This window comes from Meleagris gallopavo, chromosome 4 (genome assembly GCF_000146605.3).
Source record: "Meleagris gallopavo isolate NT-WF06-2002-E0010 breed Aviagen turkey brand Nicholas breeding stock chromosome 4, Turkey_5.1, whole genome shotgun sequence".
Classification (NCBI taxonomy): Eukaryota; Metazoa; Chordata; class Aves; order Galliformes; family Phasianidae; genus Meleagris; species Meleagris gallopavo.
Window position 1 is genome coordinate 992,431 of NC_015014.2, and position 17,302 is coordinate 1,009,732.

General features: G+C 37.9%; 1 protein-coding gene across 1 annotated transcript in view; it reads left to right on the forward strand.

Annotated features, from left to right (window-relative positions):
• Positions 1 to 7,537: 7,537 nt before the first annotated feature.
• The window catches only part of TDO2 (tryptophan 2,3-dioxygenase), a 12,379-nt gene continuing 2,614 nt past the window's right edge, over positions 7,538 to 17,302 (forward strand). Inside the window, exons 1-7 of the mRNA XM_010709436.3 lie at positions 7,538 to 7,647; positions 7,989 to 8,094; positions 9,021 to 9,111; positions 9,974 to 10,044; positions 11,608 to 11,735; positions 14,999 to 15,185; positions 16,426 to 16,533. Of these exons, the coding sequence (XP_010707738.1) occupies positions 7,613 to 7,647; positions 7,989 to 8,094; positions 9,021 to 9,111; positions 9,974 to 10,044; positions 11,608 to 11,735; positions 14,999 to 15,185; positions 16,426 to 16,533 (726 nt within the window). The 5' untranslated portion in view covers positions 7,538 to 7,612. The remainder of the gene's footprint in view (positions 7,648 to 7,988; positions 8,095 to 9,020; positions 9,112 to 9,973; positions 10,045 to 11,607; positions 11,736 to 14,998; positions 15,186 to 16,425; positions 16,534 to 17,302) is intronic.

Below are 17,302 nucleotides of genomic sequence, written 5' to 3' on the forward strand. Positions count from 1 at the left end.
ATCAAAATTATATTGGTCTGTTAATACAGTTGTGCACAGGGTTAAAGAAGTACAAACTGCAAGTTGCTCTGCACACAGCAAATATTGATTCATCTTTCTTAAAAAGTGAGTGTCTTACGAGGAGCGTGTTTATGAACTTGTCATATATTCTCTGTTTTACAAAAGAAATCAGTTTCAAATTTCCTTTCTTTTGTGGTTGTTTTATGTTAATTCTTAAGCAAATGCTAGGGAGTGAAAACCAATCATCTTGTATTTGTTCCTCATTCCCACATGGCTTACAATTTTAAGACTATAAATTGGTCGCAGGGAGCTTATTTTTTTCCATTCACTCCTTGTCATAAGTGTCTAGTTGCCTAAATCACACAGTCTTTAATTCTCAGTGCAGTAAAGATTAGAAAAACCAACTGATGACAGAGGTGGTCACAAAATTTATGTTCATACATATTGTAATTTCTTTCTCTGATGTGTTTTGAAGTCAGTCCTCAGTACTTTTGAATTCTTTTATCGTACTGCCAACTATAAGAGGATGCTTCAACCAATGTGACTACGTAGCAATTTGCTGAAACAGAGATGAGGTGTTCAGATAAGTTATATTTCTATAGCCTACTTGCAGAATGTGTTGTAAGAAAACTTAGGGGCTGATGAAGGAAAATGCATACCTACGTATATACACAATCATACATATTCAGCTTTCACTGGACTTTTTTCCATAAAATGTCAAAATATTTCCTACTGCCATCTGTTTCATCGTATGAAGCTCTTTGCTTAAAATATTCTTTTTTTCCCTCTTCTTAATAGAAGCTGATCAACTATTTACCAATATAGAGGGCTGCAAATACTCATACTGAATCTACGCATAAAATAGTAGTAAAAACAAAACATGAGAAGAAAAAAGAAGTGACCACCATCTGGACTGTTATAATATGTTGTCACTGCTGCTTTATGGCAAATGCTGGGATACGTGCAAAATGGCAACTAACTGTAAATGCGGGCATCTGTCTTCTTCCTTCTTTCAAAGCAGGTGTGCCAGTGGAATCAGCAGTGAGGGGCTAGGCTTCCAAAAAAGGAACTCAGAGAGAATTCAAGGGTTTCTTGGGCCTGTCTCCTTCCACTGACACAGAATCAGTGGTGCCTGAAGAAATTTTCTATTCATCAGTACTTTCTAATGCTCTGCAGACAGTAGAGATTTCTCTACTTATTTATCCATTTTTATATTTATCTTGACTTGCTGTTATTTAAACTGGTTACTCCTTTTCCTGACCCTCTGAATATGGAAAACTGATTATTAGTCTTCTCTTTGAAGGAAAAGTATTTATCACTTTTCCTCACAATCTTCTCTTGGGCTATACAGGTAAACAAAGTTCATTCTGTTTTTCTTAATGGACTGTATCTTCTATGTCAAACACTTGTTTGTTTTTTTTCTTGCCATTTTCTTCTGAGCTTTTTCCAAGTAGTCTACATCTATCTTGAAGAGTGGTGTCAGGGACATAGTACCTCAGACATCCTTTCTGAGGCTGGATGGAAAAGAAAATTCACATGCCATGTAGAAAGCTGCTGTGTGAAGTTGCCAATATGAATTTCCACAGTTCTGCTTTTTGCTGTTTAATGTATTTTTGTATAAGTGAAACATCCAGCTCATTCTAAATAAAAAAAATTCTGCTTTGGTTATCGTTGCTGAAGTTCAAAGGTACTAGTATTTGCTTCACTGAAACTGCACATTATTTCAGTGCATTAAGATCATTTTGAATTCTAGCCCCCATCTGCCAGCATGCTATTATACCTTCCAGGTAATTCTCATTTGTCAGTTGGAGAAGTGTACAGTCTATTCCATCATCCAGGCCATTAATGATAATACTGAATAGCATCAGATTAGCAAATTGCTATTGGAGTTTGTCCTGAAGCAGCCCTTTGCTCTTGCTAGGCAGCTCAGCTGCAAACTGCAGCACGAGCTGAGCCACGTGGAGGCATGGCAATAGCTTCAGGTTCTGACTTCACTGCACCTGACTAGTAGCCAAGTTTCATGTGTTAGGAGGGAAAAATATCAGCTTCCCTGTACTGAAGGATAGAACCTTGCAGGGAGTGGCTGAGAGGTGTTAAAAGAGGGTAAATTAGTCTAGTTGCTCCATGGCAACCACGTGTTCTTACAGATACGCACAACTTGTTTTAAGTATATAGTTTTGGTTAATGCTGACATGTTTCAGGGATGAAAGGAGGAAGATTTGGAAGTAGCAGTGAAAGCACACCTTCTCCATAATTTGGAAATCGATGATCAGTCAGAACGTGAGGAAAACAACTTGTTCCTCTGGAACAATTCCAAGAACTGGCACTTGAGGCAACATCTGAGTACAACCAGCAGACAACAGTCAAAAGCTAAATCATCATGAGTGCTGCATGTAAAGAAAATCCAGGTGTAGGAAGTGCAGTGGTAATCTGAGCAGAGTCTGCTTTTGATCACAGCTTGGAGCAGGAGCGTTGATGTTAATGCTTCTGACTGTAGCAGGGTCAGAAACTGTGATGTGGAAGAAATCCTGCTGCATTGTGCAGAGCCACACATAATAGACAGCAGGGGACTGGGGGGTTGTGCTGGGATGCATGACACGTAATCGGGAGTTAAGAGTATGTTGAGAAATGACAACATGGTTCTCTGTGTTTAAGAAGTAGAACAAATACAATATTAAAAAAATAAATCTTTGCGGCACTATCTCTTTGCTTTGTTTGTAGTTTACAAGACCTTGAGCTCTGTTCCTCCCCCAGATACAAATGCCTGATTGGATTAATAATATTGCATCAACTTCGGGCCAGTTTGTTCAAGCCTCAAGTCACTAGATTTTCTTTTTTCTTGATACAAGCTGTTAATTTCAAATGTTTTTTATATATCAATGCCAGTTTTGGAAATTGCAAAATACTTATTTGAGAGGAGGATATTTTTTGGTGCTGTATCAATTATCTCCTCTTAGCCTTCCCTTTTTGTGCCTTTATTCAAGTCTCTGTTGTAACGTTTTTATTATTGTTTTGACTAGGGAAGTTATTTTTGTCCAGTTCTTATATAGCAAGTAGCACACTAAGGTTCTTTCTGGCTTAGTCTACTAGGTGCTTGAGCTGTGCAATGGGCATTGAGAAGAAAATCAAAAAGGGTTACACAAAAGCAGTGTTTTGAATTGAGCTTATGGTAAATAAATAAAATGAACTGTCAGATGCAGTTCAACCAGTGTAACTATCAACTTATTTATAAAGCAACAACAAAACAATAAAAACTTCACATTTTGGAAAGCCTTTTTGGAAGTCATTTCAGTTCCATACACTATTTAATGTATAGGTGTAAAGTTAAACTGGTGTTAAAACTCTTAGAACTCTTTCCAGTGAACAGGATAACAGCGTTCCAGAAAAAAAAAATCAAGAAATTCAGTTGCACTTTCTCAGCCAAAACCTACCAGTAGTTGCCATACTGCTTGCTTCTGCATTTCACTATTATATTAATGAGTTTGTTGTCTGAGAGATCAGTTCTTTCACCAATGAAACTAGCAATGTGTACGCCTGTACATTGATGTTTTACCTTTTAAATGCTCAATTTCAAAACAGACACTTTATTTGAGCAATTGCAGAAAAAAGGGAGTGGGACTGGGAGCTTCTTGCAAGCTCATAAGCTATGGCTTGGTACTGAATGATATTTAGAAATACTCAGTTATTTGGCAGGATGTTTGAAATTAGCACAGGGAATTGCTCTTTCACACAGTGTGCACTTCAGTTATTCACATTGCAGCGGGCTGTGGACTCATAGTGTAAGGGTTATTATATGCAAGGACACGGGTATCACAGGAAGTCCTACACTATCAGTATTGGAAAATTAGATGGGGAAATTATCTCACTGTAAGCTTGCTTTTTGTTTGTTTGTTTGATTGATTCTTCTAATAGGCTCCTCCCAAGACACCTGCTTTCTAGTAGAAACTTTTATGCTTACCCAACCAACTGCAGATACTATTACATAGATAAAAACAATTTGTGCTGAATAACTCCTAGTTTGTGTTTCTGGGATAAGTGTTGGGAAGTGTTGTGTGGGGTATCTTGAGTTTTGTTTTAGGTGAACAAGTCACTTCTAAATACAGAGAAGACTTTTGTTGGATTTATGTCATTACACAGTCATTCTTACTTCTCTCCTCATCAGTTCACATTAGAACAAGGGACTCTTTAGTACAGCTGTATCTACAAAATACAGGACACTTCTGGCTTACACCAAACCTCCCATTGGACTAGCTAGATGGAGGCCCTTTTTTGCTCTTACAATTCACTTATTTCAGTCTAAGTAAGTTCAGTTTGTCTCCCCTCTGCGACTCCATTGCAGCTGTGATGAACAAAGCTAGTCCACATCCACAACTGGGGAAGGGAAAAAGAAAAAGGGGGATGAAGGTGGATTAAGAAAGGGGTTTAACAGTTGTCATGCTTGGTCATGAAGATCATGACAGCTTAAAGGCCACAAAGTACAGTTCCTGGAACATGTGCCTTTTTTTTTTCCTACTATGTTTAACTGTTTGTCTTGTATTCAGCCCAATCAAAAAACAGAACTTACTGTGCACTGAAGGTTAGAGTCCTTTGATACATTTCAGAACGAGCAGAAGTCTTTGTATGACTTTCATGCTGTAAAAATAAATAAGTAAGAAAAGAGCAAAAAAAAAGAGAAAATCTGAAGGGCATGCACACATGGTTGGCTTTCATAGACTTGCTCAGTCATCCACAGCATGAACAGCAAGCTGTGTGTGTAATTACATCTGCTTCTACCTAGTTCTGCATGTTCAGCATGAAAAAGGGTAATTATGGTGCATTTTGAGAAGAAGGAAATACCATTTGGTTAAAATCAAGGTTACATTTTGCTTTCAGATATATTTGGAGGATCTTTTTGATCAAGATTCCTTTATGATTGATTATGCTAGTATAAAGAGATGGCGAAGGAGCAGTAAAATCTCAGTGGGGAAAAGTGACTAGAACCATTCAAAGAAGGATTAGATCCCAGATTTGAGCAGCATGGCAGAACCATGAATAGGGATTTATTTCTCCATCAATTATAGAAGTGTCTACAGCTAAGACAGACATAAAGGCTCTGAGTTGAGCCAGACCTTATGGCTCTTTCAGTCTGTGCTATTGTCCATATTGCCAACAGACAATTTCATAATCAGGTTGTACAAGTTAGCTTTTCTTTTATTTGCTCTATTTATCAGTACCAAGTTCATTATGTACTTGTGATGGCTTACTGAAATCACATTCAGGTAGCCAGTGAGGTGAATGAGTGATGGAATCAATCATTCAATCAATCAGTTCTGAGGTCTGTAAGCAGAGAATTTGAATGTTGGAATTACTGTAATTAACTTCCTAAATTCTTGCAATTTGGCTGATTTATTTGGTTGACTGCAGCTTGTTTGTTGCTGAATCAAAACAGAAATTTCTGTATCTCTTGATTAAGACAGTATTCTCAGCCAGATTTTGGGAGTTCAGTAACCCTGAACCAACCAAGGGTAGTATTACTTCCCAAACTTGCAGTTAATGTTTTGTTAAGCATTGAGCTTAAAAGGTCTCCTAGACTTCAAAGTCTTTGCTATAGGGCAGGCAGTATAACTGTTGCAAGTCAGAGAACATTCCTCTGAAAATGTATTATTTTTTGGGTCCCATGAAAGATACTAAACTGCACAAGGAAACACATTAGCTTCTCTGATGTGGTTAAGAGTTCATATTTTTCAGCTGTTCTTGTTCCTTTACTGTGACATTAGGAAAGGTAACAAGAAATTTGATTTCACAGTGGAGGTTCAGGATGTCTGTTTCAACTAGAAATGACAAACCAAGCCTCTGTTGCCCATGCTTTTGAGATCTGTAGATGGGCAGGTTATGTTAATTGTCACAGGGTGATAGAATGTCTTGGATTGGAAGAGACTCACAAGGGCCAGGGAGTCCAACTTCTGCCTCCACACAAGGCCCAAAATTCAAACCCTGTGTCTGAGTGTCGTCCAAATGCTTCTTGAACTCCAGCAGCTCGGGGCCATGCCCACTGCCCTCTGGTGCAGACCCCCACCGCCCCTCCTCTGGCACAGCTCCATGCCATTCCCTCAGGCCCTGTCGCTGTCACAGAGCAGAGCCCAGCGCTGCCCCTGTGAGGAGCTGCAGCCACCATCAGGCCTCCCCTCAGCTCCTCTGCCCTGGGCTGAACCAACTGAGGGGCTGCAGCCGCTCCTCATGTACCTCTAGACCCTTCCCCATCCTCGTCGTCCTCCTTTAGATGTTCTCTAATAGCCTCACGTTGTTCTTACATCGTGGTGCTCAAACTTGCACGCAGGTCTTGAGGCTGCACCAGGGCAGAGCACAGTGGGGCAATTGCCTCATAACAGAGCAGTTTCAGTAGAAGCAGCATGTTTTTTGAGCACTAAATTTCTGATGTATATACTAGTGCGCAGTCTTCACCTTTATTTCAACTTGCCAGCATCCAGAGCAGATGTATAGAAATGAGTGATGAGGATTATTTTGCCCCATCTGCTTTTATATTGTGATGGAAGAACACCTTTATCTTGCTTATGAGTTGCCTCAGTGGAGTCCTACCTGTGGTTCAGCTGTGTGAGAACTCAGTTTTAATATTTGTTTAGCATGACATAGAGCATCTGACTTAGTAGGGTATATACCCCATGACCCACATATTTTTTTGTTGTCCATCTAGTCTTAAATGACTGGAACAGTTGAATCCAGCACACAGATACCACTGCACAATGTATGAGAGTAAATGGCCTGGGTTCACAGGGGCCCTGTAACTTTGTTTACAGAAAAACTGAGCTTTAACTTCTTTCAGAACAGGCTGGCAGGTACAAAAGAAGTGCACACTAGTAACACGTTACTTCATAGTCTGTTAGGCTGATGATTAGACAGAATTGAGTAACATTTGTCAACAAATGAGAGTGAAACTTCTGCGGGAAGAAATAAAATCAAGAAATTGTAATGAATTAAACCTCTGGAATACTAACATACATATATTTTTCTTTTACTTGTTTTACTTAATCTGTGTGCCCACTTTGAAAATAAGTGCATTGCTTGAAAGCTTTTACAAACAGTTCGTTTTTCCATGGAAGTATCAGTTTTCTTTCTTTTCCTTCCTCTCCCTTTCCTTTTTCATGTTTCATTTTTTTAAAAGTTTGAAGTGTACTGATGCTTTGATATGAGGGGTTGCAGGTTAAAAATCTACCTAACCAATCTTTGAATTAAATATTAAATATTGTCTTTATTCACATGCAGACTTCTCACTGACTTACCCCTTACAGCAGTGTAGTTCTCCATCAGGGAAAGCCACACAGCAAAGTGCACAAAAATTGTCATATGAGAAAAAGCAAGTATCCCAGCCACTCTTTTTTTGCTGATTGAAACAAAACAGTAGAGAGCCAAAACCACATGAACTTATTGACCTTTGTGCCATGACAGTTTCTGTAATTATTGAATAGCAGGGATGGGCTGAGAGCTAAGAGGATTTGGGGGGGTTGGTCTACAGAGGGAGATAAGGTTACATATAAGGCAGCTGCAGCAGATTTGGGTTAACTGAGTTGGCTTTTTTTCTCCAGAGCACAGCTCAGTGAGTTTGGACCCTGGAACCATGAGTGGCTGTCCCTTCATGGGGAACAAATACTTGTGAGTTACTATTATCTTTATTTTGTTTTAAAAGATATAAAGTTAATGTAAATTTTGGAGAGGAATTAATGATTATCTGTAAATAGACTGTCACAGCTATCCCTAAGGGAAGGGAGTGTGAAGACCCTTCAGGGAAGGGCTGTGTGATGAACTAGATTTAATGCTACCAGCTATTACTGCTGTGACAAGGTGTGTGTCAGGTGCATTCTTTCTCATAAGATTGCTTTAGTAGTTCATTTTTTTCATTGTTTGAATTTTAGGTGCACCTGTTAATAAAATGACAAATATAGCAATAGTTCTTTAATTAAATAGCTTATATATTTTCTTGCTTTTCTTCTCAGATATAAATTTGGGAACCTATCTTTGAAAGATAAGAAAGGTGATGAATCACAAGAGGGAATAAATAAAGCCAGCAGAGGTGGACTTATCTATGGAGATTACCTACAAGTAAGTGTAGTGATTTGAATTTTACTGTTCTGGATGTTCAGAAGACTTGAGAAAGGACACAAGATTGGCACTTCTCCTAGTCATGCACTGGCAGTAGTTAGTTGTACTGGCAAACCTAAACCGTGAAGTGATGCAGCACAATACTTTATTTGATCTGATAGTTAGCAGTTTTTCTGCAAATCAGAAGGCCATGTGCAACTTCCCCAAATTATTGCATGATACTCCTTAATATTTGGTTGGAAAATTACATTCCAGTAATGTAGAGTATGAAAGGAAAACAAACAAACAAAAAAAACCACCCAAAACACAGCTAGAAGTAATCAAGAAATATGTAAAAATAAAATGTTAGAAGTAATAAGATAACTTAGACATTTCCTTTTATTTTCATGACAGCAAGAACTGAAGTGAGTGGAATTACTCCATGCTTGTGAACAAGAGATTAATTTGTTGACATATAATACAGAATCTTGCAAAGATTCCTTTTAAAGCAGCTGTGAGATAATGAATTTGAATCATCAAAAATTACTAATAACAGAACTGAAATAACTAGTTCAGCCTCAAATCATAGCTCTTGCATAGTTATGTATTATACAGTTACAGAACTTTCTATCAGAACTCTCTTGCACTGAATATGTCAGTATTGATATCAGATCCGGAGAATGCACTGCTTATTTTGTGTTCTCCTTTTTTATATATGTATTCAAAAATCTTAAAATGATTTTCCAAACTTTTTCACTTGATGTACTTGAATGTTGATTTCAGATGATTATTTTTTTTCTAATCACAAAGAAACTATTTATTTTAACTTCTCATACAAACTGGATTTTTTTTTTGCCTTAAATATAAGCTCTACACAGTAGGAACACCATGTCTAATAGCAGAACTGAGAACTTTACAAATAGTCTTTTATTATTATTATTTTTAAGTTGAACAAAATACTGAATGCCCAAGAGCTACAGAGTGAAAAGAAAGGAAACAAAATCCACGATGAGCATCTTTTTATTGTGACGCATCAAGGTAAGTAGGTGAGAGGACTAGAGCAATGGTGGTTTGGCATTCTTGCTGCAGGAAGTTACTTAACATTGACAAGTGCTATGTGTAATTTGTTTTCATTTTTCACCTGGTTGCTGCAATTACTCTGTCTTTTTATGCGTGTTTATATTTGTATATATCCCTAAATGTTTTCTAAGGCTGTAATGAACTCTATGGTTACGAAGTCATAACTATAAAATTCAGATTTGGAAAATGAAGAGTTCAGAGACTCTCTTTCTAGAGAAATTAAGTTGAAGAAATTATTCCTGTCTTGAGTAATAGGATGCTAAGCAGTTTATTGTAGGCAAGCTTTATATATTTTGGTTTGTGGCTTCTCTGAGACTTCAATCCTGCTTCAACCATTGAGAGGCATTAGAAGTCAACACAATGGTTAGATGTTCCCTAACTGCTCGAATCCACATGGTTTGTAGGCACTGATTGGATGACACTTTCTGGTTGTTGATAGGAAACCTGTAGATGTCATTAAAATTGTAAGCAGCTCTGGGGTTATAATGGAATGCCACAGTCCTGTTGCTGAAGTGTTGGACCTGAATTTTTCTCTTTCCCCTTTTTTAATCTATGTTCTGTACATCTCTTATCTGATGTGGAAAGTATGCTTCATAAAGTTCTGTTTATGCTCTTGATACTAGATTATTTCATATGATAGTTTTGGTAATGGACAATACACTAGAACAGGCAGTACTTTTTTATATCAGCTCTTTTTTAATACCCCGACATTGTTACACAGTGTCTATTCACTTCAAATCAAAAAGTAAGAATTTTTCCTCATCTTTATGAAGGAAAAAAGGAAAAAAAGTTCTTGCTAACAATGGCTTTATTGTTTCAGCTTATGAACTTTGGTTTAAGCAGATTCTGTGGGAGTTGGACTCTGTTCGGGTGATCTTTCAGAATGGACATGTAAGTCAAGTAAACATTCATTCTGGTAAAATCAGGACTCCTCATTCTCTTGCCTCCCATCCTGATGTATGTGAGTTGCATATGGTTGGTGCTTTTTTTTTTTTTAAGAGCAATCAAAAGAAAATATTGGCTGTATGGCTCTTGTATCCTCATTGTGTGCACAGATACAGAATCCATTTTCCTCATCTTTTGCATAGATGCCTCTCTAAGACCAGTTTCACTGGCCAAAATACTCTCATACTTTCCTACTAGTACTGGGAAATTGCAGAAGATAATTTGGGTATATTTTACACTAGATAAGTCATGCTCGGAGGCAAAACTGAAGATGGGCTAACAGGTCTATTTACACTGACTTGTCAGTGTCTGCCTTTGTTCAATTTTTTTTTTTAACTCTACATACAATTTCCTTGTGTCTAGTATCTGCTACATGAAAGGAGAACTATTTGCAGTAGCAGTGTATTGTGAAATCCAACAGAAAATCAAAATCATAGTGTATAATTGCATGAGAATTTTGTAAAATGACAGATATAACAGAAGCATTTTAAACATCTCTAAACACTTATTCAACACTAAACATACGTCATAACTATTGATAACAAGAGAACCCTCATGACCTAAGATGCTCACAGGAAAATGCTGACTGCATGTAATACCTTGAATAACAACCTGAGTTTATGTGAAGGAAAACTTGAAGATCAGACTTTATTTCAGAAATGAGGAGGCTTTTTTCTTATAACGATCAATGAAAATGTTCTTCGTTGTCCTCTGCAGTCATAATATTCTTGGCTTTCTTAAAATTGTATCAAAATGTATTTGACTGTAATCGGTTCTTAATAGAATAATTTTTCTTAATTTATTTTTGTGATAAATGAAAGCTATCTTACAATCAGAATTTGAAATGTCAATGTTAAGGTTAATAGCAAAGCAAGACTATTAAATAGTTTTCATATTTCATTTTTATAGTTTGATATTTTCTGGTTGTTTGCCCTATTCTCAGAGATCAACTTAATAGGATTGAGTTAATAGGAATCAGTGAGAGAAAAACAGATTTAAATAATTGAATATTATGCTTTCAGTTAAAATCTACTCAATATCAGATTGTTTTGCTGTTAGGGATTTGGATTTCACGTGGAAAATGACTTGAAAACTATCATGTTGCACAACAGTGAGAAGACGTGAAATAAATAGTGAAAAGAATACTGCTTTCTGTCAGATCATTTGTTTAATCAATAGATATACAGATGGTATAGATATATATATCCAGGAGCTTGGCTAATAGAATTTATATTGGAGAAATAAGAGAAAATCACTCACCCTGTCCTGGGCTCATGAGGTAAACTCCTGATGGAGCGGATCTCCAGAGAGAGATCTTTCCCCACTGGCAGTCGGCTCTTAAATGGGTCTAGCAGAGGTGCAGCCAGGCTCCACCCCTTCCTGCAGCACAGGTGAATTGCCTTCACCTGTGCTCCCATGGCTGACTCATTGCTCACCTCAGGTGATCAATCAAAGGTTCAGGCCGTGATTCAGCAGCCCCATACATCATTGTATTTATTTCTTATTAAGGTACGAGATGAGAGGAATATGCTGAAGGTTATTACTCGAATGAACAGAACTTCAATGATTCTGAAATTACTTGTGGAACAGTTCTCAGTTTTGGAAACCATGACTGCATTGGACTTCTTTGATTTCAGGTAAATACTTACAATTTCTCCATAGTAACCCATGGGGTAGTAATTCTTATCCTTTGAGCTGGTTGTGAATTTAAGCAAGGACTTGCAGGTACCCTGGCAGCTTGTAGTACCTGATTTGCTCAACAGGGTGAGAACAAAATCATAGAATACTTTGTTAGAAAGGGACCATTAAGATCACCTAGTCCCAGCCCCCCTGCTATAGGCAGGGACAAGTCCCACTAGAGCGGGTTGCTCACATCCAACCTAGCCTTGAATGCTTCCGGGGAGAGGGCATTCACAAGTTCTCTGCGCAACCTGTTCCAGTTCCTCACCACCTTCACAGTAAATAATTCCTTCCTAATATCTAGTCTAAATCTACCCTCTTTCAGTTTAAAGCCATTCCCCCATATCCTGTCACTACCTGTCCTTAGAGATTCTTTCCCAGCTTCCCTTTAGGTCTCCTTCAGGTACTGGAAGGCTGCTCTAAGGTCTCCTCAGAGTCTTTTCTTATCCAGGCTGAAAAGCCAAATTCTCTCAGCCTGTCCCTGTAAGGGAGGTGCTCCAGCTCTCTGATCATCTTCATGGCCCACTTCTAGACCTATTCCAACATCTTGATGTCCTTCTTGTGTTGGGGGCCACAAAACTGAAAGCGGTACTCCAGGTGGTGTGTCACAAGAGCAGAGTAGAGGGGCAGAATCACTTCCCTCGACCTGCTGGTCATAGTTCTCTTGGCCTTCTGGGCTTCAAGTGTCCATTGCTGGCTCGTGCTGAGTCTTTCAACTGGCACCCTCAACTTCTTCTCATGCCATTCTCATTCCAGCCTGTATTTGTGCTTGGGATTGCCCTGACCCAGGTGCATAACCTTGCACTTGACCTTGCTGAACTTCATGAGCTTGGCATGGGCCCACCTCTTGAGCCTTTCCAGGTCCATCTGGATGGTATGCCTCCCCTCTAGCGTGTGAACTGCACCTCTCAGCTTGGTGTCATCTGCAAACTTGCTGAGGGTGCACTCAATCTCATTGTCACCTACAAAGATGTTAAATAACACTGGTCTCAACACCTGTCCCTGAGAAACACCACTCATCACTGATCTACACTTGGACATTGAGCCATTGACTACAACTCTCTGAGTGTGACCATCCAGCCAGTGGATTCCTGTGAGTGGTCCATCCATCAAACTGATTTTCCTCCAATTTGGTGATCAGGATGATGTGCCAGACACTGTCAAATGCTTTGTGCGAGTCCTGGTAGATGATATCAGTTGTTCTTCCTCTATTTGCTGATGCTGTGACTCCATCATAGAAGGCCACTAAGTTTGTCAGGCATGACTTGCCCTTGGTGAAGCCAGGCTGGTTACCATCAATCACCTCATCTTTATTTTTCTTCTGCCTTAGTAGGGCCTTCAGGAGGATCTGCTCTGTGATCTTGCCAGGTGCAGTGGTAGACTGGCCTGTAGTTCCCTGGATCTTCTTTTTTTCCAATCAGTGGGGACTTCATGGCAGTCTGGTGATCTTTCAAATATGATGGATAGTGGCTTGGTAACTTCATCTGCCCTCTCCCTGAGAACCCATGGATGGATCTCATCAGGTCCCATGGACTTGTGCACCTTCAGGTTCTTTAGATGATCTTGAACCTAATCTTCACTGAGAGAGGGCAGATCTTCCTTCTCCCAGTTATTACCTTTGCTTTCTTCAACTTGTGCAGTGTGAGTAGAGCCCTTGCTGGTGAAGACTGAGTCAAAGAAGTCACCGAGGACCTCAGCTTTCTTTGTATCTCTTGTGACCAGCTCTCCAGGTAATGTGCGTCAGAGGTAAACGTAGCATTACAGTACAAAGTCAACTAAGAACATGAACTTGATTGCAAGACCAGCATATCTTGCAGTGAAATACAAGTTAACTTCTGATGTTTGCATATGCTGTGTTAAATGTTTTCAGACTTAATTATTTTTTTTTATTTTTATTATTAAATAAAAATTCCAGCAGAAAAAGTAGAAATGCTTCCTGGTTCTGTTAACAATTTACTTGAAACTTACCACTGCAGTTGCAGCCATATTCTGTAACAAATCATGAAAGTGTTTGGATAAGAGAAGTGCACTCTATATATCATCAAATACATCATTATACTGTCCTGGGGGGACAGTATTTCCTAGCTTCCCAGTGTTGCTTCAAGAGGCTGAAGTAACACTGCTTTCTTCTTATTTCTCCCCAAGAACTTCTGCTCTCCCATAGCTGCCCAAAATATTCCTGGGTCAACTTGTTTGTAGCTCATCTGCCTTCTGCATGGACCATCTTTGGGATCAGTTGATTTTCCTCACTTCTAACTTGGCATTTCCTAGCTCTTATCTCACTACAACCAGCTCCTTCCACTACCATTTGTGACAGCTTCATATGCAATTCACCATCTGTCTTCCTATTCTGATTGTGTCTCTGACCTGCCTGACTCGTGCACTTAGTGCTTTCCAGCATCCCTCCCCCTTCTGCATTGCTTTTGTACCATTTCCCCTGTCTTTTAGCACTCTCTAACCCAAAAGCACATGAAAATACAACTTGGCTTCCACTGGAAGTTTGGAACATCTGTGTCTTCTACAGCAGGAGAAATACATGAGCTAATAATCTTCTGAGGAGTCACTGCTTCTGATTTTCAACAACAAACAGTAATGTGTTATATGAATCAAGCAAATACAAAAACAGATATATTACCTGTTTTTTTCCAACTCTTCTATTTGCAGTTCAGAGTGTGTTACAATTACCTAGCAATGTGGGATTTCAGATCAATTTTATTAATCAGTTCATCTAACATGTTCACACAACTCAGCCCAGAAAGAATCCTGTTAACGAATCCTTCAGAATAATGTTCTGGAAAATATTTAGTAGGTTTTATTTATTTCATACATATCAATTGTTCATATGTATAACAAGCCTATTTAAAAGGCATTTAATGGCACTTCAGTGATGTTGAAATTTTCCTGATGTGTATTTGGGGTACAGCTACTTCTGTCTGGAAAGAAAATTATATTCACTAATTTTTCTTTTGTGAAACACATGCACAGAGCTGCCATTTTAAAACACAATATAAACGTGTGTATATGTATGTCTGTATATGCACTGATATATCAACTTTCCTTTTTTCCCCTAATTGCATGCATACCATAAACGTTCAATTATCTATTTGATATTCTTCAAATATGAGACATGTAGTTATTTCTTTAGCTGAGAACCAGAGAACTCCATCATGGTAAAATAATATCCTGTATTTTTGTATGTTTTTCTCTTCTGTTCCCAAAGAGACTACTTAAGCCCGGCCTCAGGTTTTCAGAGCCTGCAATTTCGTTTGCTAGAGAACAAGATTGGTGTTCCCCAAAGCCTCAGGGTCCCCTATAACAGAAGGCATTATCGTGATAACTTCAAGGGAGAGGATTATGAACTACTGCTGAAATCAGAGCAAGAACCAACGCTTCTGCAACTTGTGGAGGTAATAATATTTGTCTGAGACCTTGTTTAAATGTTTTACCCTTTCCCTTGAGAATGTCCTTCACTGTTATAAGTGATAGTATTTTTTCCTTGAGAGAAGCAAGAATGCTGACAGGTTTCCAGTAAATCACATTTTGAATTCTTATCAAAACTTGTATGAAAGAGTTGGCCATTATGAAACCAACTGATTATTTTTTCCCAGCTGTTACTCTTGTCTGAAAAACATAGCTTAGTATAGTAAATAGTAAATTACATTGCAGAAATACGGGTTGTCTAAAAATATTAATGTATTGGGTCATTTGCATTGTTTTTCATAACCACAAACATTTATAGAAGAAAAATTTTAAAATATTCTAATATTAGTGAGGAGTATTAAGCAAAAAAAACAGAAAACAAAAAATGCCAACCCAAAATGAAAACAAGAAAAGGTGAACAAGTGTTTCTTTCTCACTTACCTTGATTTAATGTCCTTGACTGAAAACTGTGCATTGCTCAAACATGGCAGTTTCTTTAACTCCCTTGTCCTTTTCACATGCAAACTTAACTTCTAAAGAACAATGTAATATAAACCTCAATAAACACATCCACGTCTCAATGACAAAATTATTCTCTATGCTTTCATTTGATGACACCTGCTATAGAATGTGTAAGAAATCTTTGTAATTTTCTTGATCTTCCTGGTCTTCTTTGGATAAGAAGGAGCTAAATAAAATTATCTTTAAAAGGAGTTGGACCATACAGATTTTGGCTTTTTTCTCCTTATTTCATTACCATTGTTAAAAGGAAATCAAAGAGGTTGCTAACTGCTATACATGCGTTTTCATCTTGTATTATCACACATTCTGATGTAAGCTAATGTCAGATGGTGTGAACAGCATTCATGCTGACCAGATAAAAACTGGCTATACTAGCAGATGGTTCTATATTTTCGCTCTGAGATTTATCTTAGTTTATTCTGTATATGTGGAATAAGATTGTTTCATTAGTCTACAAGGGAATGAGTTTTAACAAGAGAGCATTTGTCTTCTAACTGATAATTTAACTTGTAACCTATGTGTGTGTTTGCATGGCATCATTATACAGAGACAAATCTTCCATGTGGACATCCTTATTCCAGTAATTCACACCTGCATGAGTATTAAATCAGAACTACAGCAGTGTAATTTATATTGCTATAACTTGTAATTCTAGACTATTGTGTTTTCATCATGAATAGTTGAACTCAATTATTACTGTTAAAGGCATGGCTGGAAAGAACTCCAGGACTTGAGGCAGAAGGATTTGATTTCTGGGGCCAATTTGAAGTGAATATTTTAAAAGGACTAGAAGAGGAATTTGCCATACTACAGGTATGTTCTGTTGATCCAACTATATGCAGAGACAGCTTGAAATCATGTTCTTTTAATTGGCATTTTGGCCCACTCCTGGTTTCTCACTTCATTTAATCTTTGGCAGCCAGTGTTTGCAAGAAGCATAAAAGTCACAAGCATTACCAGGAAATCTCAGTAAGTCTATAATTTGACATCTAGGAACACCTTAAGCATGTGCTATGTGGATTATTCTGATGGCAAAAGAAGAGGGAAAGTATCACAGGAAGAAAATTAATCTTACTGAAACTATGGCACCTTGGATGCTTGCATCTGAAGTTCAGAGTAAAACTCCACGAAGTTTGGGTCTACAAGTAAGGAGTGTCACTATATACTGACCATTACTACTTAACAGTACATGGCTCTTAGCTGTTGTGTGATCATTTGAATCACACTGGCAAAGAAGCAAGAAAAAAATCCCCAAGTGCTGTAAAGCCTGTACGTATAAGTGCATTTTTAAACAGAAGAAACACTATAACGTAAGAATATATTAAGTTCTTGAGAATGTTCTTATAAATTTCTGATTTATCCAGCTTTTCTATTTAAGTTTTTTAACCCATAGCTGTGCAAAATGTCCTCTTTTTGCCTTGAAAACTAAGAAATAAAGTAATTAGACTTCAAATGAATTAAGATTAGCTGTTCTGAAGCCTCTAGACCTAAAGAAAAGTGATGTCAGTTTGTTTGAACGTTTATTCATATGAATTGCGTTGTATTTAATTGCACAATTTCTGGTAATTCTTTTTTTTTTTTT